Source organism: Python bivittatus, unplaced genomic scaffold (assembly GCF_059951505.1).
Source record: "Python bivittatus isolate LINGU-HERP-01145 unplaced genomic scaffold, Pbiv_v1 ctg000020_np1212, whole genome shotgun sequence".
Classification (NCBI taxonomy): domain Eukaryota; kingdom Metazoa; phylum Chordata; class Lepidosauria; order Squamata; family Pythonidae; genus Python; species Python bivittatus.
In genome coordinates, this window is record NW_028277030.1 from 4,696,759 (window position 1) to 4,719,045 (window position 22,287).

Consider the following 22,287-nt stretch of genomic DNA (forward strand, 5'->3'; position numbering starts at 1 on the left):
CCTCTGAGAAACATAACATAGTAGTTCATTCCCTACCAGTTTCCTTCTTTTTCCTTTTGGCAAATGTTCATGCGCGATTCCCACACCTCAGGCTTTTACTGGAGCAGATGCCATCATCCTTTTGCCTTGTTTTCTTTCCTCACGATGATATCAGACAAAGACGGGGAAGGGGAGCGGAATTTGTTAAAAATTGATACAGTGCCATATAAAGGTTATATGTTAGGTTGGTCTTAAAAATCAAAGGCAGTCTGGAGAGATTTATGTTTTTTTTTTAATTAATAGAGATGTTAATGAGAAAGTCATTAATTGTAGCAGAAAAATAATGGGAGTACAAATAGTAGGGGAATTTATGATGGATTGCTTACATTGTAGGGCCAACAGCCAAGAAAGGAGCAAGAGTTTGTGAAAATTCAGGGACTGTGCAATAGAGCTAAAGACTTTCACTATTTACAGCACTGGAGTTTTGAGGAAGTGGCATTTATAACGGGAGATTCATGGGATCTCCCTACTAGTACAGATCTTACTGATTTACAGGATTGTGGGGGAGTCCCTAATCCTGCAAAAGGTGTGTCTCACACAAATATTGTGTCTCATGACTTGCATTCTCAAGAATCCAATGTTCATTTTCAGCAGCTTCTATATTTTCCCCAGCATGCTTGTCCTGGCTTTCCATAGCAGTGAGTTTGCAGGTTCTTCTTGGGCCTTATCCAGCAAGTCCTCTTCTTCAGATGAGAAATTTGACTTACTGTGCATGATATTTATTGGTACCAATTCACCTTAACCTGATTCATTCATTCAGGGTCATCAGTGAGAGGACTCTGCTATGAATTTCACTAACACAATTTTTTTATCTGATTTTCATCATACGTAATTTAAGAGGAGATGTTTGATTAGCTTATCTTCTCCAAATTAACTCCAAACAACCTTTTCCCAGAGGAATCCTTCAGGGTAATAAGTGATTGCCAAGATAGAGGGATCATCAGCCCTTAGATACTTTTTCATTAACCAGACATTTATATTTTGACCTAATTGCTTATGGAGAAGCTTAACTACTAAATGGACTGTTGTAATTTTAAAGAAAATGAATTAGCATTAAGGATATGTACTACTTTGGTGTTAAGAATTTGGCAAAACATACTTATTTTGTGATGCATCAGGAATTAACAACAAATTATATAAAATATTTTCTTCTTTAATCATGCTGCTTATTTTGCAACATTTAACTGTTACAGCTTTAGCAGTGAATTAAAATTCTTTGAATGTGGTTTGGGAAAATAAAAATAGTTGTAAGGACCTTTGCCTTTTTTAAAAAAAATGAAGACGTTTTAGTATACTATGACCCTTAGAACTATGACCCTGTCCAAAATAATGTTGGTATTAAGAGGACATAGAATCGGTTCCAACAGAAAGAGGGAAGGAGAAAGATGTGTATTTTGTGTTAAAGAATTAGGGCATTCTAGGAAATCTGGAACAGGTTGAAAGTTAATGCAAGATGCTACATTCCTTCTGTACTGTACTGGCATCCAGCATCTGCTCGTTGAAAAAGTAAGGCTCTTCTCTGTATTAGGAAAGACGTTAGGTTTCCCCCTTGCTTTTTTAATGTTCTCCGGTAATATCTAAAGTCAAAAAAAAATCAAGATCAGCAATTATTTTGATTTATAGAATTTCATATATTAGAAATCCCAGGATACTTTAAAATGTTGATGATGACAGATAAATATGTCAAAACAGAAGAGTATTTCAGAGAAGTACAGAAAAGAGGAATGACTTCTAGGAGGAATGAAATATCAACTATCCCTTTCCTTATAGAGGAGAACGTTTTGCTCTAGCTCTTCATGGATTTGCCACTGTGGGAGTAGATGAAATAGTTACACAGTGGACTAGGGTGTTAAATATACTTGTTGCACTATAGGAAGATTTATCACATCATCTCTGTGATATTTGTTGATCCATACAATCATTCCTTCAGAAGGCTGCTATTTGACTTCTAGGGAGAAGCACATTGGGATTTATACTGTACTCCTGCATAACATGGCATGGTCTGGAATTTAAGAAAACTTCAACAATTCTGCACGTCCATACAAACTGTCTTATTCATAGAAACTGCAGAACGGCTAAATACAGTGATACCTCGGGATACGAACGCCTCTGCTTGCGAATTTTTCGGGTTACGACCAGCTCTGGCCCCAAAATTTTACCTCGGTTTGCGAACTCCGCCTCGGGGTACGAGCCATTTTCCGCCCGTGCCACGTGGTCCGCGGCCATTTTCTGCCCGTGCCACGTCCACGGCCATTTTTCCGCCCGTGCCACGTGGTCCGCGGCTGTTTTTCCGGCCCTGCCGCGTGGTCCGCGGCCGTTTTCGCGCCACGCCGGGCTGTTTTCGCGCCGCGCCGCGCCGTTTTCGCGCCGCGCCGGGCCGTTTTCGCGCCGCGCCGCGCTGCACCCGGCCATTTTCGCGCCGCACCACGCCGCGCCCGGCCGCTTTCCGTGTGGTCCGTGGACGCCAGAACGGATTAACGGTAATTACATTGAACTTTATGGGAAATTGCCTCGGGTTGCGACCAAATTCGGGCGGAGGGCGGAACGGATTAACCGGATTTACATTGAACCCTATGGGGAAATTTGCCTCGGGGTGCGACCAAATTCAGAGGGCGGAACGGATTAACCGGATTTACATTGAACCCTATGGGGAAATTTCCTTCGGGTTACGACCAACTCGGGATACGCCCAGAGTCACGGAACGGATTAAGTTCGTATCCCGAGGTACCACTGTACAGAGTTTGTATTAGCAGAGCTTTGCTATCTTTTTGTATTGTTTATTTCAATGAAATTATTTACTATATTTTCTTGAGCAGAAATGGTGAAAACCTCTGTGGAGATAAATGATGTCTAATATCAAATTTAGCTCATTAGCCAGTTGAACTATTCTGGAAAAAAAATCAAACCTATTTACAAATATACATTTGTAAGCAAAGGAGAAACAGTCAACAGTCTAAGATAAAAGTTTACTTCCAAGTGACTTGCCTATCTGGGATCTATAAGAGAGAAAAAGAGATATGGTACAGCAGGGTTTTTCAAACTATATTCCACAAAACCCTAGGATTTTATGAGAACTTGAAGTAAAAAAAAAAAAATGCAGCCAGGGCATCCATAATAATTTTGCTGACTATGTATGTGTCTGAGAAGCAGACAGCAGGAATTCTGGGATTTTTTTAAAAAACTGCACCCTGAAAACATTTGAAAACCCAAATGCTATTACACTAGCTGGTAGGCTAAGAAAATACTTGTTAAAAAGACTGAAAGTGAAAACAGTTTAGAGAGGAGGAGGAGGAGGAGGAGGAAAAAAAATCTCCAGCACTTAAAGGAGCAGAGTCAGAAATAAAAGCAGAAACTGTAGTCAATTGGACTCTGGCCACAAAATTAGGAGAAATACTGAAAACCTCTGCAAATAAGTAGATAGGTTTATAGGCTTATCTGAGATGTAGGTTAAGTTATAAGAGTAGGATTAAGATTTTATGTTAGTAAAATTTAAGAAACTTAAGAACTATCTACATATTTGTGAAGCAATAAGAGAACACTTTGAGGATGAAAACTCCATCTGCTTGTCTGTTCTGCCTGAGTCAAACCATCCAAATGAACCTGTGACAGAAAACACATTCATAGAAGAGAATATTCTGAAACTGACCGATCATCACTGAAATTGAGTGAACTGAGTAGAAATGGCTCTTAGAATTGGAGTTAGGGTTGAAGTAATTGTGATTGCTAATCTTTAAAGCCATAGGCAGCTTGGGCAAGAAGACTTCAAGGAACATCTTCTGCTCCATGAATTTGCCCAGCACTATCTTTCCTGTGCTGTTTATTAATGCAAGATGATGATGATGATAATTGAAATCCACCCAGAGGACACATTACGTTGATTTGAAGTAACCATTGTTATCATCTGGAGGGCTACAACTTTCCCACCCCTGTCCAGATTCTCAGAGCCAGGCCTGCTTCGTTCAGGGGTCTTTTAGTTTCAGAATTTCCTCCTCTAAAAACTATGGCTCTTTTACTACAAAGTGTAAAGCAGAGCCTCAAAGCATTGGTTTTACTTGGCCTTTGATTAATCATTTTCTGGCCTTTATCCATTTTATTTTGTTGATGCTTTTAGTAATTTATTATGCAATTTTATTGTATGCTGCCTGTGAAAGACTTGCTCTGAAAGGCAGCTTATAAATAATGTAAATACATTAATATTACACTTAGGTTATACAACTGGTTTCAAATGATTTCCTAGAATGAAGAATGAACAAAAATTGTTTAAACGTTAGGCGCAAAGATGACATCTCCTGTGGTGAGTTTGTATGTATAGAGAGAAAACTGTCAGTTCTGCTTCATCTATTCAGCCACATGTGGCCTATATATTTAGCCACCAAGTGTAATTGACACCCTCTACTTGAGTGGATGATTTGCACAGAAGTCTTGAATCATTTCATTTTTCTCCTTCAAAAATGTAAGAATCGCATGAAATTTGATGACAGGATTCTTTGGTAAGGATATGTAAAGTCATGAGACCAGACAGCTAAATTTATAATGCAACATAAAGAGTATACCATTCTGAAGCCCACATTTTACTTCATATAGTGAGCCACACATTTATCCAGAGAAGCTATTCTAATGAATTCATATACTGAATGTTGTAAATTTGAGTACCAAAGTGGATGGGTACAGAATCAGACCTACCCCTTTTAAATGAATGAGATAGGAAGACTGTAATTTCTAACCCGCAGAAGTTGTGTATTTGCGTTGTCAAAAAGCATTCAGCAAGTGATTTTAATCTGGAGTTTTAATTATATTTTACAGATGATTTTTGCCTTAAAACATATATTCTAAGAATTTTATTTAAAAGTTCTAGAACTGAGAGGTTTAGGCTGAAAACTCTCTATTCTACAAAATGCTTGCTCTCTCTCTCTCGCAGTCTCTCCTCATGGCATTGTGAGCTGATATATCTATTTCCTTCTGTCTAATTACTTTTGGTCTGCTTATTCACCATCATTTTTTCTTCTTACTGCTTGATCATTTGCCATTTTATTTACTTTGGGTTGCTTATAGGTATCTCTTTCTAGGGCCGATGGCCACTAAGACTAGAAAACGCACGACTTAATGTTTGCATAAAAAGACAACAGCTCTCAAGCATGAGGAAGGTGGGCATCATCTCTTTGTACCTTTCTTTGGGAGCAAGCAGCCCAAGCCACTAATTTAACAACCCCCCCCCCCAACAATCTCAGAACTGTACTAAATCAGGTCTGCCTATGGCACGCTATTCAATAAGCTCTTGTCCTAAGAATAGGCCAACGCTTTCCTAATTATGTATCAGAATAAGGTTGATTTGTAACCAGATCTTTATTTCACTCCAAAATAGAACACTCCATTGTACAGAACTTCTGTCAGCAGCTTCATCTTTGAAAGTCTCACTCACTTGTCATATGATCAGAAGTTATTTTTTCCATGCAATATACTGTTGCTCCTTAGACGTTCAGAGATTATGAAGAACAACAATTGCTGATTGTAACAATGGTTCTTCAAATGCATTCACATAACTCATTTTTCTTTCCCATCCTCAAACTCATATCTCAGTGGAGGAGAATCGTAAGAGTGTGCAGTAGGAATGGGAGAGGAAGGGTTTTCTGCCTAACTTCTTAGCTCTAGAATGTTTTGAACAGAGATCTGTGCAGATGAAGAACAGGGTTGTGCACACATTGAACATGGTACAAAAGTGCTTTGGAGCTTACATGAGTACTACACGTCTTTTCTGTTCATTAAAATAGCCACATCTTTTTTCAGGATCATGCAGAAGTATGGGAAAAAAATAGGCTGCTTAAGACAGCCTTGGTACAGAATGCAGATGTAGAACTGTACTAATTACGAAGAAGCAATCAGTTCCTTTTATTGTTATTTTTATGGGCTGAATACCTCTGGTACAGTATGTTCACAACAGTGATTGTTGTTTTATCCTGACATTTATGTTTATGTAATTTTTGGAAAAACAGCTATCTTCTTTGTGTTTGTTTGCAATGATAATGTACTACATCTGGCACAGCGACACTGAGTGGTGATATTAAGTCTCACTAGTATGCCAGCTCTGTTGAACTCAGTGCAAGTAATACATTCCAGATCCTTTCAAAGTCATGTTCAGGACTAATTAAATTTTTTGGACTAGTAAACTAGTTTGATACACACACACACACACACACACACACACACACAAAGACGCATTGATGCCACTTCTGTGAAAGGCATAGAGCAGCCTTTCCCAACCCGATGCCTTTCAGATGTATTAAACTATCCAGTCAGCATGGCCAACTCAAGTACAGATGTACACAGACATAAGAATATAAGAATACCCTTGCTGGACGAGGCCAAAGCTCATCTTAGTTCACTATTTTGGTTTTCAGAATAGCCAGTCTGATGCTGGACTTTAAAACTAAGTGTCCTTGATAGATTTATCCCTCATGAATTTATCCAATCCCCTTTTAAAGCCATTCAAGTTAGTGGCCATCACCATGCCCACACACTTGGCCAGCTCACTGCATATCCCAAGTCAAAATCATTTCTAAATAAGTTAAAAGGCACCAGTTTCAACCCAGAATCTTGAGGGACTCCACTTCTTACTTCACTGAGAAAACTGACCAATTATTTCTACTCTTTAATTTTTGTTTTTAACCAGTTAGCAATCCATAATTGCTAAGTTTACTCAAGAGCCATCAATGAGGAACTTTATTTTGAAACTCCAAGTATGCAAGTCAACAGGGTGACCTACTGTATATCTGTTATCTGTTGACACTCTTAGCAGACACTGGATGGTGATGAATTCCTTTGCAGAATTCATACTGGTTTTCTTTCAAGGCTTGTTCTTCTATGTGCTTAGTCATTTTTATTTGACAATCATTTCTACCCATTTGTCTGGAACAGATATTATGCTAGCCATCCTGTGATTTCCTGGGTCTCCCCTATATCCCTTTTTATAAAGTGATAAGACTATGGCTGCCTTCCAGTCCTCTGGCATTGAGCCTGAACTGAGAAATGTTACATATTTTTGGTAGGAAGTTAGACATTTTAGCTTTAAAATCTGTAACGAGTCTTCAGTGGATGCTGTTTGGATCTTGTGATTGGTTATTACATAGTCTCTCAAGGTGTCCTAGAATACCTTCTGTTTATTTCCACATTTTTGTCTGTTTTTTTTATTTTTATTATTATTATTTTTATTCCATCACGGTATAGAAACCTGTTCTTTATCGTCTACAGTAAAGTCAGGTCCAAAGAATTACTTCAGTTTCTTAGCAACCTCCATATCTTCCTTAAGCATCCTTTTCATTCCTTTGTCAACTAATAGCCCAACTACTTCTCTGTTTGGTTTTCTACTTCAAATAGATTTAAATAAGTTTGTTTTTTCCTCTTTACCTTATCTGCTGTACATATACATTGTATTTCTTATTTTATCTTGCACCTTTTCTTCCAGGAAAGCCTTGTTGGCCTCTTCCTGGATTTGGTTGACTCTTTTACATTATGAAATGCCGGCCAATTGAACTGCAATTATTGTGGTTTTAAAGAAATTCAAAGCATTACAAAGATATTTGGCTTTCCATCCCTTTTTCAGCAGTTCCTTCATTCTTCAGAGGTTTCCCCTTTTGCACTTAAAGGGGACTGTTTTGGACCCTGGTGGTCCTTTCCCATTTTCATGCGTGTTAAATTTAATAGAGGTATGCTCAGTGTTTCCTATCAGCCGCACAACACAGTCTCACACCAGATCATGGTTACCATTTAGGATTAAAGTTAGTATTGCCTCCCATTTATTTGGTTCCAAGGCCAGCTGTTCTAAGGGACAGACATGTATGCTCTCTAGAGATGTTTGGAATAAGTTAAGAGTAACTGAAATCCCTCATTATTACGCATGCTTCCCTGATTTCTTTTGCCATTCAAGGTCATCTTCAACATTTTGATCACATGGGGCATAATATCTCTCTATCCAGTGTACAGCTGTGACCAGATCATGCCACTCCTAGAGGTTCTGTGGCGGAACCTAATGTTCCTATGTTTTACTCCATGTTGGTTTTACGCCTTTCACATATGCATGCAGACATATGTAAATATGCAAAATTACATCGGTAATTGTGTCATTTCAATGTCGATGGGCAACCATTCCACACCGAAGTGCTGATTTCTGAAAAATCCTATACCTACAGCTATCATAGCACCATAAGGCTGCATGTATTGAACTTTAATAAGGAAGGCCACCCCTGTCATTAGGAAGAATGCAGTGATTATGGCAATATCTGGCAGCAGACATGAATGGAAGGATTGCAATTATTAGCTATTTACTTTGCTGTTGTTTTGTTTTTATTGTTGAGGATGGGAGAGATGCATAGGGGATTTTCTGCTTCATATCACAAAATAACTAGGTTAGCATTTGTTATTATAGACCTTGGTTACTGGTGCTACTTGCTACTCTATTCAGGCAGCAAAATAGATCGAGCTAGCCCTTAGAAGGGAAAAATGCTATTTGCCATCAGCACCATTTCTTCCTTTCCTACCTCCTCCTCTCCTTTAAGTTGTTTTGGTTATCTCTGTTCATTTCCAAGTTGGTTGGCTTTCAGTGTGTGATTATCTGTATAGACTAAAGACAACAATTTCTGTTTTGACTGAAATATGCAATTGGATGTTGAGGGCAGAGAGCAGGAGAGAAAGGGAACTAGATTTTATTTTTTTCCTAGATTACCTAAATAAAACTTAATTACAGTATCTGTAGCTGCCACAACTGTTTCTCAAATTAGTGAAAAATTCAACCATTTAAACCAGTGTTTCTCAACCTTGGCAACTTTAAGATGAGTGGACTTCAACTCCCAGAATTCCCCAGCCAGCCATGCTAGCTAGAGAATTCGGGGAGTTGAAGTCCACTCATCTTAAAGTTGCTAAGGTTGAGAAACACTGATTTAAACTATATTCTCACATTTATCTCCATATAAGTTTCACAGTAACCTTTAGTGTTGTATTTGAGTATTAAATGTTCTTGCTGTATTATAAATCTGTTAGAATGTCATGGGTCAGGAAGGGTAATACTATTTTTTGCATTAAATTCTAAGCATAGATTCTAGTTGCTTAAGCACTGCCCACATCTTTGGACATATGGCCTTTTTGTTTATATGGTCCATGCTTGGCTTTAGTTGGAATATTTCATTCTGAGCTATTACTTCTTATGACATTGTCTAACTTTTTATTTGAAAGTATTTCTTAAGTTCAGAGTAATATTCTTTATGTTGCAGAGTGTAATCAATTAAAGTTGCAGCACAATCCAGTGTAAGCCTACATTTAAGAGAGAGAAAGGTGGGGCATTTCTTCTAGATAAATGTACATTAAAAACTCAAAAGGTGAATTCTGGAGCTTTATTCATTTGTTGGCTTCCAAAAGCAATAGAAAAAAAATGCATGTCACAATTTGAAAAAGCTTCCATTTTATGTGTTGAAAATAGTTTTCCAGAAACAAATTCAGGAAATCCCTCTGTGGATGTGGGTCTGAATTGCAGTCTGTAAAGTTCTTTTTTTTTTTTTTTAATATTTGTGAATATTATAGATTCTAAGTAGGGATGAGAAATGTGTGACTCTCCAGATATTTACTGGACTACAAATCCCAGCCCTACTGTCTGAGCCTGCTGGGAGATGTAGTTCAGCAATATCTGGAAGACCTGAGAATTCCGAGCCCAGTTTTCTGGGTGTATTTGCTGGCAATTAAGAGTCTGTGAAGGAAGAATTAATGGGATGGTCAAGGTTGAGAAGTGGGTTTTTAGGATCTGGAACTCCAGAGAACTTTAAATGATTAACCTGTGAAGGCCTTATAAAATTGCAAAATAATGGCAATAATGGAAACTGTAGTATCTTCACAGTAGAATAGATCCCCCACTTCTCTTTCTTGTGGCATATTTAATTTTTAAATTTAATTAATTTAATTCTTTGGCCTTTAGCATTGAAGTGCTGCAGAGGATGTTATTGTGTCTTTGGATGCAGAGGATAACAATGTTCTAATCAATATCCTGGATGTAGTCAATATGGCAGTGGTACTTGGTAAACTGAGTGAGAATAAAATTAGGGCAGTCTCTATTTCTGATCTTTGTCCATCCAAATAAATTTAGGTTGTTCTGCCAACATGCTGTGGAACCAAACAATGGTAATGTTACACTATTTACCTACAGTCTTTGGACTGAGTGGTATAAAAATGATTGTCAATAAATAAAATATTCAGTATTTATTCCTGGGTAAGGGCACCGGTTTGACTCAATTAGACAAGACTACTGCATGAGAATTGCACATGTTTGACATCAGTGCCTAGATTTGTTCATTTGTTACATTTTTTCATGCATAGATTTATATGCTGCTGCTTTCTAAGTTTCTAAGTAGCTCACAGTAAGGATTAAAATGTGTTTAGACTTTAATGATGGATGTAGTAGCAGTATCCATGGTATCTAATGCTGTACTTCAGTTGATACACCAGTTCTTTTGCTCATTCTTGGAAAGAGTTGAGCTACTCTGGTTAATCTTATTTTGAAAACATCCAGGCTTGAGCTGTCTTTAAAAATTGATTTAAAATTTCAGTTGAAAATCCTGGTTTTAACACAGAAAGCCAGAAATAGCTAAAACCAAGGCATCTAAGGATTGCCTATTCCAGTTTGAATCTGCCTGTCATAGAGGCTTTTTCCTGGGTGTCCCTCTTTGGCAAATCAGTTTGTAGTTACTGAAGATTTATTCAGTTCTGAAATTCTTTCCCCTACAAATTCACTTGGGTTTTTTGTTTTTAATTAGGTTTTAGAGGTTAGCAGAAGTTTCTATTCTCAGTATTGAATGAAATGTTGCTGGCTAACTTTATTTCTTATTCTACGACATGGTACTACATTTATGTATGTATGTATGTATGTATGTATGTATGTATGTATGTATTTATATTTGGCAGCATTAATATACATCTCTAATGTAAAAGATGGCTTTTCAGTGTTTGACTTGATTCATTTAACCAGGGGTAAGTTTAAATTGGAATAATTTATTGTAAGCTGCTTTAGAGGCTCTTATAATTGGAAAGTCAAAGTAGAGAAATTTTAAATGTATCAATTTTGATTATTCTTGTCAGTCTTACCTAGTATGTTGGTGTGTGCATGCATGCATTCGTGTGTATGTCAAAGGGAGAGAAAGAAAAAAGATATGTGAACATCATCTTGATTTCTGATAATGTCCCTACTAGGAATATAAAAGAAATCTACAGTTTTCCAAAATCTGCCAGAACACATTCAGTTGGAGCTGGATGGCAGCATTGATAGAATTCATTATATTTAAAGACCTAGGTTCTTAATGGAGAGTTTGTGCATGAAACACATGGGCTATGATCATTACATTGATATCACTGGAATAATTCACACAGATGTTTACATAATGTCTCAAAATAGGTTTAAAGCCACTGAAAGGAAAGCCAAGCGTCTTAAGCCACCTAAAATAAAATGTTATTTTAGGTAATGGTCTTTTACTGTTCTCTCATATTATCGCACAGCCTTCAGTTGTTTGAGCCTCTTTTTCAAACCCATGTGATACTGCAGTGTCAGAAAACTGACTTAATGGAAGGTGAAGTAAAGGTTGATTGGATGTACACTGTCATGAACCTAGACTGTAAAACTCCTCACGAGAGAAATTTAAAATATTGCAGTCATTTATTTATTATAGGTAAGGCAGAAGTGAATTTTCTACCTGGTGATGAGATTTGGGATAGATTTATAAAAGATGAGAATTTTGAAATAATAGTAGTTTTGACCACCAATTGTTTATGTATTAGGTAATTAACAAAATAGGATGTCATAATTTTGCACATGTCCTGAAATAGAATCACTAACCGCTCCTAACCACACTGAGCTTTTAATAGAAAAAGTGGTTGCTTAATGCTTCCCCACCAGAAATGTTAAGATTAAGTTTGCTATTAGATTGCAGCCAGAATAGTCTACAAACAGGAAGAAAGCCTTGCTTTGCTCTCTGCCTTTTTTCCTTGTTTAAGTTGATGTGATAATTCATTGCAGATTTTCTTCTTTTGACAGAGCGCCTACCGCAGAAATGGGATGACTTTTCTAGCTTGCTAATATGGATATGCCTACAGCAACAGGAAAGACAGTGTTATATTAAGGTGATTTTTTTCCCCCATCCCATTTGGCATTTGCAAGTGTACTTGTGAGTGGGCTGGTTTGTTGTGACTATCAACTGGCTGCTTCTGTCTCTTTTTTCCTACCCCCTCAGTCATTACTCTTGATTTCTAAATGGAACATCTGGCTAAGTAATGGCAGGATGTTCGGTACGTTACGTAGGTAAACTGCACAGTTCTGAAACTCACCCTACCCCCCACTCCCAAATTCTTACAGAATCAGCCCTCAAAAACAAGCTTCAGTGTCCTTTTTGTTCATTTTAACTCATCACCTTTATAAAGAAAGTGAAAAGAAGCTGTGATATATTTACATTAAACTGCTGATTATCTTGTTTGTTTTTCCTTATCAGGAACATAATTAGGGAAATGTTGATTTTTAAAAATCTAAACTTAAAAAGCCAGTTGTTATTTTGCGTAATTTGAAAACTGATCCACTGGCCAGGAACTGCGAAGCAGAAAATAATGTTATTTTAACAATCAATTTAACTGCAATCATATAACATTAGATTTCAACTACAATATGATATGCCAATATTGGTTAGGGTTAGGGTTACTGTATTTTTGTAAAGTAGCAATTTCCAAACTGTATGTTATAAAAGTACTTCCACAGTATCATGGGGAGTAAATAAAGCCTCCTGTGAGCCCCAAGCAGTTGCCCCCAGCAAGTGAGGCTACGCAAAGGTGAGCATTTCTGGCCCCTCTCTGCATCAGGTGCACCTGCATCATTTCGATTCAGTCACTCTGCAGAGACAGAGCAGAATTGCCTCCTGTGGAAAACCTGCTTCTGTGCAGTTCACGAACTGGATGAGGCACTTTCAGTCAGAAAACCCAGTCATTTAGTGAATCATGCAAAAAGCTGAAGGCAGGGATAATTCTTTGTACTTTGGGATTTTAATTGAAAACCTATTAACACAGAACAAATACAAACAAAAACAAAAACAAATATCTATCTGTATTTCCCCCAATGCAAATGTCTTTCTCACAATGATCATATGACTAGCTTTTTTCCGTTAAGATAAACATAATAGATATTAAATTCTAATCCTATTTTTTTCCTTTGGAATAATATTGTGGAAACAAGAATGTCTTATTAGTTACTGCATAAAGATTATTGGCTTATGCAGTATGTCTCTTCTATGCTTTCAAGTGCTTTGTCAAGCCATTTCTCTGAACGTTTTTGAAGGAGGCCACACTACAGCACCCCATTCTTTCCTTTTCTTGAACCACCTAATGCTTTGTCTTTTCTTCAATGTTTATAGTACTCAATTCAGGAAGTGTGCAATAGGATTCCTTTCAGTTGTAAACTAATTGCAGTGTTCAGTTGTTGTCCAAGATCTATACAAATCTATATGGGTTGTTTTCACTTTTTATTAAAACTATAGGAAAGCATTCACAACTCTATGATGAGGTCTGAAGGTGACCATCATTTCTGAATGGGAACTCATGTAATGTTTTCATTAAACCCTGCAGGACTGACTCATTGCCAAATGCTGCTGCTGTAGAGTAAATCGTAAGCGCCAAGGACTTAAAGCTTCCAAATACTGGACATTCACCATAACCAGCACAATTCTTATATGGATCAATCTCTTTAGTGGGCAATTTTAAGATGTGGTTCCTTTACTGAATTATTGCAATTGATATATTCAGTATTATCCTTTCCATAGTGGCATAATTATACTTTAAAAACATTTTTGCATGTCATTTTTCTGGAATTGATCTGATGTTAAAGAACTAAAAATAGTGTATACAGTAAAGAAGAAAACCCATTGCTGATGTTCTGTCTGTGCTTGCTGAAATGTATGATTAAACCTTTCTTTTTATCATGATTTCTTATTTTTCTTGGCATCCATAATGATGGAAAATTATATGCTTGCTGTAAACATCCAGACTTTTTAAAGGACACCAGCATTTATTGTATTTGGTTTCGATCTGCAGGCATATATGCAAAAAGAAAACATTTTAGGCCAAGAATACTGGAATAAAAATTCTTTCTCTAGATGTATCTTTGTTTTAAAAAATGCATAAGCAGAAAAAGCACTGGCATTTATTTCTTACTTGGTACACTTACAACCCCAGAGAATGAAAAATCAACATATATTTCTCTTAGAAATATGACAGATCATGTTTTTGTTGGTCTGCTGTATATTTGTCTGTCTTGAACAGTCTGACAGGCAATTATTTATAAAATCTAGTTTGTTCAATAAACCCATATAATAACCTTTCTCTTCTCCAAGAAGCAAGAATTATAAGCCAAGACGAAAAAATTGTAAGGAAAACAAGCTACATTTTGTCTCATTTTCTTGGATCAGCCTGTATTTATTCCCAGAATGACTGAATATAGTATAGTTCCTATATTTTCACGTTCCCTTTATTCTTACCTCATATTCTTTCTGTTCCTCCTTAAGTTTGAATATTCTTATATTATTTATGTTTACATAAACATTTAGATTTTGATTTTCCCCTCCAAAAAGGACATGCTGAAAGAAGGATCCAAAATATACAAACAGATATAAATACAGTCCACCATTAAAACACAATTACCAAATTAAAAGCAACTTCAGGACAAAAATGTAGAGGCCAAACTAAATACCAGAGTCTCATATTTAAAGAGAAATGTCTCCAGCGCTGAACTGAGCACAGAGAGAAAGCTGGGAATTCCCCATACAGGGTTCTATAAGGCTGGGAGACCTCTCTTAATTTGCTACAGGCTGTGCCTCAGAAGGTGGTGGCACCAGAAGCAGATGATCTTCAAGAATAGCTTCACCTGCCCCCAAACATCAAGCAGGAGGTGGTGGTGGTGGTGTTCCCCAGAAACTGGCAGATAGAGGACAGTTCAGTGATCTGAACAGATGAATCCTTAAAAGGACAATTCCCTACCCAACTATATATCAGTAACACAAGTGGGCATGGGGTAAGAACAATTCCTTACGTAAGTATATATATCACAAGACATATAGTGGAGACTCAAGATTTCATTCATTACATCTAGATTAGGAGGGAAAGCTGCATGGAAAACAAGCTTATCTGAATCAATGGAATCCTATTTACTCAAAACTTACCCCTTGTGTTACAGAGTCTGCCTTTCAACTTTAAGGATTTGAGTAGAAAATTCTTAATTTTTGAACCAAATGCCCCTTTAATTGTCTGCGTATAATTTATTACTTCCCTCCTTGTGCCAGAAAAGAACTAGTTTTCTCTCCCATATGCAGCAGCCAAACTTGATGTTCCTTCATGCTCTCAGGAGACTGGCCAGTGGAAGGAGTCTCTCTAGATTTGGGGGCCTTTGGTCAAAGCAGGATTGCTGTGGAAAGAATTCTTTTCTGGCAGGCTTCAGATTTAGAAGGGACCACGTTTGCATTAAAACTCTGCCGTCAGCCATGTGCCATTCTCATAAAATATTTTATAGCTTCCTGTCTAGCTCATGCAGAATGTTTCGTAGTACATAAACACTTCCACAGATAATTTGAGGATAAATAGATAGTGACATTTGTCATAGGTATAACTTCAATGTTGAAGGCTATTCCGTTACACTTTATTGGCCAAGTGAATCTTCTTCATTTTTTTGAGGCTAAGAATCAGACTGGGCTTTTAAGACTGCAACTGTACAGAACAGCACCATAACTAGGGAAACGTGGTGGCATGCATTTCATCGATGACTCTTCCAGAGGGCGACAGGCCAACATTGTGCAACTAAACCATCCCTGGAGAAATAGAATGTATATTTTGTGGCTTAAGTAAGGCCAGATGGCCTTTAAAACCAGAAAAAGGCTAGATACCTGTAATAACTTTTTATTGTCCCTTAAAATAATGACACTTTTAAAAATCCCATATATCACAGAAGGACAGGAATTAGATATCTGAACTTTCATTAGTCATTAATGTGGTGGCAATACAAACAGCTCTTTAAAAGGCAGAAGATTGTATGCATTTAAATGTTCATATTTCAAGGACTCAGAGTGAAATTAACTAGTAGAGAAAGCATCATTTCTGCAGTATACTTATTCGTATTTGTTACTAGGCAGACTTACAGAGGAAAAGCAACTGCTAGAAATTATGTACTTCTTTAAAAACCTTATAGTGAATAAATGTGAGCATGGATGATCATTTACTCAATTGTACAATCATTCTTCCTAATTATAAGATGGTTTCTTGAATCCAAATGTTTCAAGTGCTTTTCCTCTCTGATACAAGAGAAAGCAACATAGCAAGGGTGAAAATCCCTTGTGACATACTTTCAGAACCTCTTCACTGTTCATTAAAGTACCTGAACTGTTTTCAGGGTTCTGCATGAGCCTGGAAAAAACAATACCACTCCTTTACTAAATCCAGTTATTAAAGTAAATAGGTATCTGAAAGCAGCTGCAATTCTTTTCAGGGTTGCGTGGAAGTCTAAAGTTTGGAGGGATATTTTAACTAATAGCAGAGTTGTGCCTTATCCAGAACACTTCTTCCAAATCATCATCTAAATGTGCACAGTACTCTCCCAATATTTTGAAAAAATATATACTGGCCTACTTTTGATAGAAGGCAACAGTAGATTAGAAAAGAATGAGTTGAGATTTTTTTAAAAAAACACCTTCTGTTTAATGATGAGAATTCAATTGTTTTTATATATTTTTTCCTACATACCTTAATTTCTCCCAACTACAGAAGCAGCAAGTATTCGGAAAATGCATTCATTTCAGTATAAATGGAGTCCCTTTGGTACAGTGCATAAGTGGATGAATAAGTGGATTGTCTCCATTAAGGGAAAAAATGGGTGAAAGGGATGTAGAACATGGGCTGATGGCTAAAAGATAACTGGATGCTTCATGAAACTCCTTAAATTTGTGTAAGATCATTTTCCAAAGTTGAAGATCAGCTTATTAAAGTATAGGAGGCAACACCTGGTCAATCTTCACTGATCCTGAAAAAGCTAAATAGGCTTGTCCTAGTGAGCACTTACAGAGCTGTGTGGAAGGGACATCAAGGAAGGCATTGTCACAACCCAAGCTTTGCCTCTTGTGAACACATGTTGTGGCATTGCACGAAAGGATATGCATTGCAATAGCACAATGCATCATTTGGATGGAAACACTGAATCCCACAGGTGGCTCTGAGAACCTGGATGGAAGACCACTATGAAATCCCAGGAGGCTGGACTGGGAAGCAGAAACAAAACCATTTGGGGAGAAGGCAATGGCATACAGTATTTGTTTAAAAAAAAAAAAACCTACATGGATATGCATAGTAGTCATCAGAAATCAAAAACTATTTAAGGGAGACTTTGTGGGATGACTGGTAGGTAGTTTGCCAAACTCTCACATCCTTAGAGTGATGATGTTTCTCCAAGCCTGGGGCATGAGGACATGACACTTTGGATTGTGTCCAAATTTGACCTGTCTTATGCCAAAAGGAAGTGATGTTGCAGATGTAGGGATTCTGCTCCTCCCTACTTCTTGACCATTTTATAGCTAAGCAACACATAAATCTACAGGTTGCAGCACACACACACACAAGCACACACATTCCATAGCTATTGCTGCTGTAGACTCCGTCTTAGAGAGCAGTCTGCATTCATAAAGACCGTTTGCTAAACATATGTACAAAGCTTGGCCTTAGTTATATTTGTGATTAAAAATTTCATTACAACTTTTTGAATTGTTAGTCAATCAAGAAATATAATTAAGAGACATGATACACAATGCAGTATAATATGTATCAGATTTATGATATGTAAATAGCATAAAGATGTTCAGATGTGCCTTATTCAATGCTCTACAATTTCACCAGATTGTGTTCTCCACCATAACTTTTCTTTTATAATGTTTATGTTTCTCAAAAAAACTAAACCAAAACGCTGCCATCTCTGAAACAAAAGTTACCTCACATATATCTGGGACTGAAGCAATTGTGTAATAAAGATTGTGAAAACCTGTCTGAAAAGTGAAGTCCACCAGATTCACTCAGATTTCCCATTGCTGGCATTGTCAGTATTTGAGTCCCTATGAATTTTTATATTCATGTATTCTAATTGTTTTCTTATTCCTTGCCCCAATATTTAACTGGAAGAGAATGCTTGTAGAGACGACTTGATGCACATTTCTCCAAAGGTTAGTGTTATTCAAGTTTACTAGCAATCCAAGATATATAAATACCATCTCAAGCTTCATATTTAGCTTTAGCAAACCCATCCTACTTTTCTTTTTAACAGGATAAAGGCAGGATTTTAAATGTTGGCCTAAACTTGCTGATCCCAAATAATGCATATACAATTATTATTTGAAGGTTATCCAGAGTATGACGGTTCCTGCCCTTTTTTTAAAGATTCAAGACTCTTCTGATATTAAAGAGCTATAAAAAAATTGAAATGTGCACTTTAAAAGAAAATGTAATACAATCATTAGAAAAACCAAGAGATCGAATAACTTTAAATAATGTCCTGGTTTGTGCTTGGGAGGGCAACATTTAATATTTTTATGGTTGTTGTATATTGGGGAAAATATTGTCAGAGCTAGATGTTGAAGAAATACCTCACTGCTTGCTGAAATTATAGTTGAAACTTCCTTTCATTTTATTATACACAGATTGTGCACTTGGCTACCATGTGCTTCCTTCAGACTCCCAAAAGGCAAGTCTATTGTGCCCTCTGGGGGTTCTGTACTACTTTAAGTTAGAAATTTATTTCATTATTTTTTGGCTTATCATAAAATATCACTGATTTTTTTTTCTACCTGTGCTTGAGGAACCAAAAAAATTTATAGTCTTCTTTATATCAGGAAGTCTAGCTTTCCCTAACATTTTATTACTCTGAATATTTGAAACATTTCACTCCCAGCCAATAAATATTACATGATTATTATTTTCATATGGATAGGCTGTTCTTGTCCTTTCTTCTACCTTTTCCCAAGTTTACTAGGCAACGTTATATGACCAAGTAACACTCCAAAATTTATAGTCACTTGGAATACTGACATTAAACTGGCTCCAAAGGCCAGCTATGACTTCCATAATTTACTTCGATGTTATGGAAAATGGGTTAAAGTCAGATTTGAGAATACAAGAAGAGCTCTGCTGGTTCAGGCTGAAGGCCCATTTAGTCTAGCATTCTGCACCCCAGTGGCCATGCTGGTGCCCCTGGGAAGTCCACAAGCAGGACACAAAAGCAAGCCATCCTTTCCCTCATGTTTGCTAGCAACTGGTCCTGGGTGGCCTACTGCCTCTATTAGAATTAGTCATTGTATCATGGGGGTACTATCAGCCCTTCAAGATAGACCAGGTCAGGAAACAGACGCTACAAGAAATACTAGAGCTCTATTTTATTGATGCAAGATACAATAAGAGAATAATAATGGAAACCCTGGCAACTGCTAACTGACATAACATCATCCTAAACTGATGATCTTCTGTATCTCTTGTGATGGACAAAGTGCCAGTTAACCATGCCAATTAAACTGATGCCTAAGCATATGCCCTGTATTTCTGATCACTGGGCAATTTGGTAACATCAAAATTCATCATAACACAGATTAAAAAGAATATCATCCATTAATATCCTAGATAGCATCAGGAAATAACTAAGTTTATAATGCTAGAACGCCTAAAACGCCTAATGCTAGAACGCCTCAAACTTTTGACCACATATAGAGATGGCAATAGAACTGAATTTAGCAATCCTTATTGTAATATTTGAGATTACATTTGATCATAGATAGATTTTCACTATCATTTTCTATATTACCAATTCATTTGGGGTATTAACAGTTCACAGTGACAGTCCATATAAAAGGGGCACTGCAGGAGGATACCTATGAGTGTCTATTTTCTTGACTTCATATGGACATATTCATTCTAATCTGATAAACTGCAATATTTCCCTTCCAAAAACAGTAAGAGCAAGGCATTTAGCCCATTTAAGAAAGCCTCTTAATTTGATGCTCAGGCAACATTAAATAATTAACAGATGTAAAGATTCTCCAGTCAGCCCTTTCCCAAAAAGGATAGAGTTTATATGTAAGTTTTTTTATGGTCCATAACCAATACCTGTTGCCTGACCTCATCCTTATCTAAACCCCTGATGAGAACCTACTATACTGAAGATGATTTCTAATTCCTTCCCTGCAGGATGAAGTATAATCATCCAGGAGTATGAAACATGCCAGAGATCTAGTCAGAAAGTTTTCCTTAACCTAAAGTTTAAGACAGTAAGCCCCTACCCATGCCCGAAAGGAAGGCATCTCTGATTCCAATTGCAGAGACACACTGGGAATGCCTCAGGGCATCCAAAATGAAACTCTCAAACATTGATTTGATTGCTTCCAATGAGCTGAAATATTATTGCAACAAACCTGGGAGCTGTACAGGATTTAGCAATGTCTTGGCTTCAAAAACATTAAGGGCAGTAGTATATAATTGCCAGCCCTAATAAAATGGAAGCTTAGCTCTTGGACTTCTTAGTACACGATCAAAACCAAACCTGACTGAAAAGTAACCTCAAAGTATTTGAAGGACCTAACATGTTCTATAAACCATCTGGGCTTATTTCTTGCCCTCCACCTTGAAGCAATCTTCACTTTGATTTAGGTATCATTTTTCTTCTTAAGAAGGCAGGACAAGAAGACAGAGGTTTCTCTTTAGAAAAACTTGAATAGTAGAGGGAACGGCAGCATCATTGGCAAATCATTATTTCCTTTGGTTGAAATAGCATGAGTATGGGCCATCTGGCCAGCCCACTTGGAAGAGGAACCACCCCATGATTCATCTCTATTGACCTCCATCTCCAAAGCAGGGCATTTCTTGTCATGGATGTCTCCTACCTTATCCCTACAGAGAGAGGCAAAAACATATTCAAGATCTTTTAGCTTAGTTGCTCCAAAGTAGGAATCACTGTCCAAGCTGTCAGGAAGCATTGTATAGCCATAAGATCTTTATGAATACCTTCTATGGGATTTGCATCAGCCAATAGGCTTATATTTGATGATTTTTTGCCAGGTCTCAGTCTGAAATCAGGGAATCATCATCTTGCATGAGATGTTCCTGCTGCAATGATTTAGACAAGTAGGATGGTGAACCTTTTTCTTATAATTCTTATAGTTAATTTAGATTCCACTATTTCATACTTCGTGTTTTCAAGTGGTAGATGGTTAGAGCACATTAGGTGCTGGTTTGTATAAGAAGAAAAAGTGTGAATAATTTATTTTATTGATTCAGAATCTCTCCCCATTCCTCTTCATTAGATTATCCTGACTCTATTATTTGCTACATTTAGTATAATCTTTGGACCTGTGAAAAATGACACAGATTCACTTCAGTAAAATGTTTCAGGCTGTAAAATGTGTATACATTACATACATTCAGATTTAATGGACATTCGTCTTTAATGGACACTTTTCCCTCCCATTTGGTGTACAAAATCATGGTTTGACTGTAATGAAAGAGAAAACTTAACTCATAATTCTTAGACTTTGCTCTGTGCTATACATCATTATATTCCCTTTCAGCTGGGATATAAATAAAACTGGATTTTCTGTACTGCCTTTTTTTACCTTGACACATTTAGTAAGTAGAGCCTATCTCTTCATTCTTCTTACAGCCCAAACCTGCACTGCCTTCCTGTTTACTTCTTTGTCAGAAATGTCATCAACACTATTTCTAGAAATAAATTGAACCTGTTGCCCTTTCTCGTAGTGCTAGTACTTTAGCAATCCTTTTTACAAAAGTACAGCAATGTAAGAAACCAGGGTGACTGAAAAATACTATATTTTGCAACAAATAGTAGTTAAAATACTTCTTAAAAGGACTATAGGAGTGCACTGACCTGCCATTTCTTGCTCTTCAACTAATTGATTCTTGAGTTGAGCGAACTGTGTTAATTTTTTAATTTGCAAGATTAATGCTGCAGTTTCATATCCTGTTACTCTTTGGAATTCAATGGGACTTATGAGAAGACATCTATTAGATTGTATAGTAAAACTGTAATCCTACTGGGGCATAATTCCACTGAACTCAGACTAACCATTTTTTCCTATCTATTGTCTAACAAGATACTGTATAAAAATGTCCCCCCCCCCCCCAATATTTCTGCTCAATATCCCACCCACACGATTT

The 22,287-nt window shown here is 37.0% G+C and overlaps 1 protein-coding gene across 5 annotated transcripts in view; it reads left to right on the forward strand.

Moving 5' to 3' along the window:
- The window catches only part of SUPT3H (SPT3 homolog, SAGA and STAGA complex component), a 271,532-nt gene extending 257,505 nt beyond the window's left edge, over positions 1 to 14,027 (forward strand). For all 5 annotated transcript variants that reach the window (XM_088133730.1, XM_088133734.1, XM_088133738.1 and 2 more), the window contains exons 12-13: positions 12,101 to 12,186; positions 13,672 to 14,027. In XM_088133730.1, coding sequence (XP_087989856.1) covers positions 12,101 to 12,142 — 42 coding nt within the window. In that variant the 3' untranslated portion in view covers positions 12,143 to 12,186; positions 13,672 to 14,027. The remainder of the gene's footprint in view (positions 1 to 12,100; positions 12,187 to 13,671) is intronic.
- The last annotated feature ends 8,260 nt before the right edge of the window (positions 14,028 to 22,287 follow it).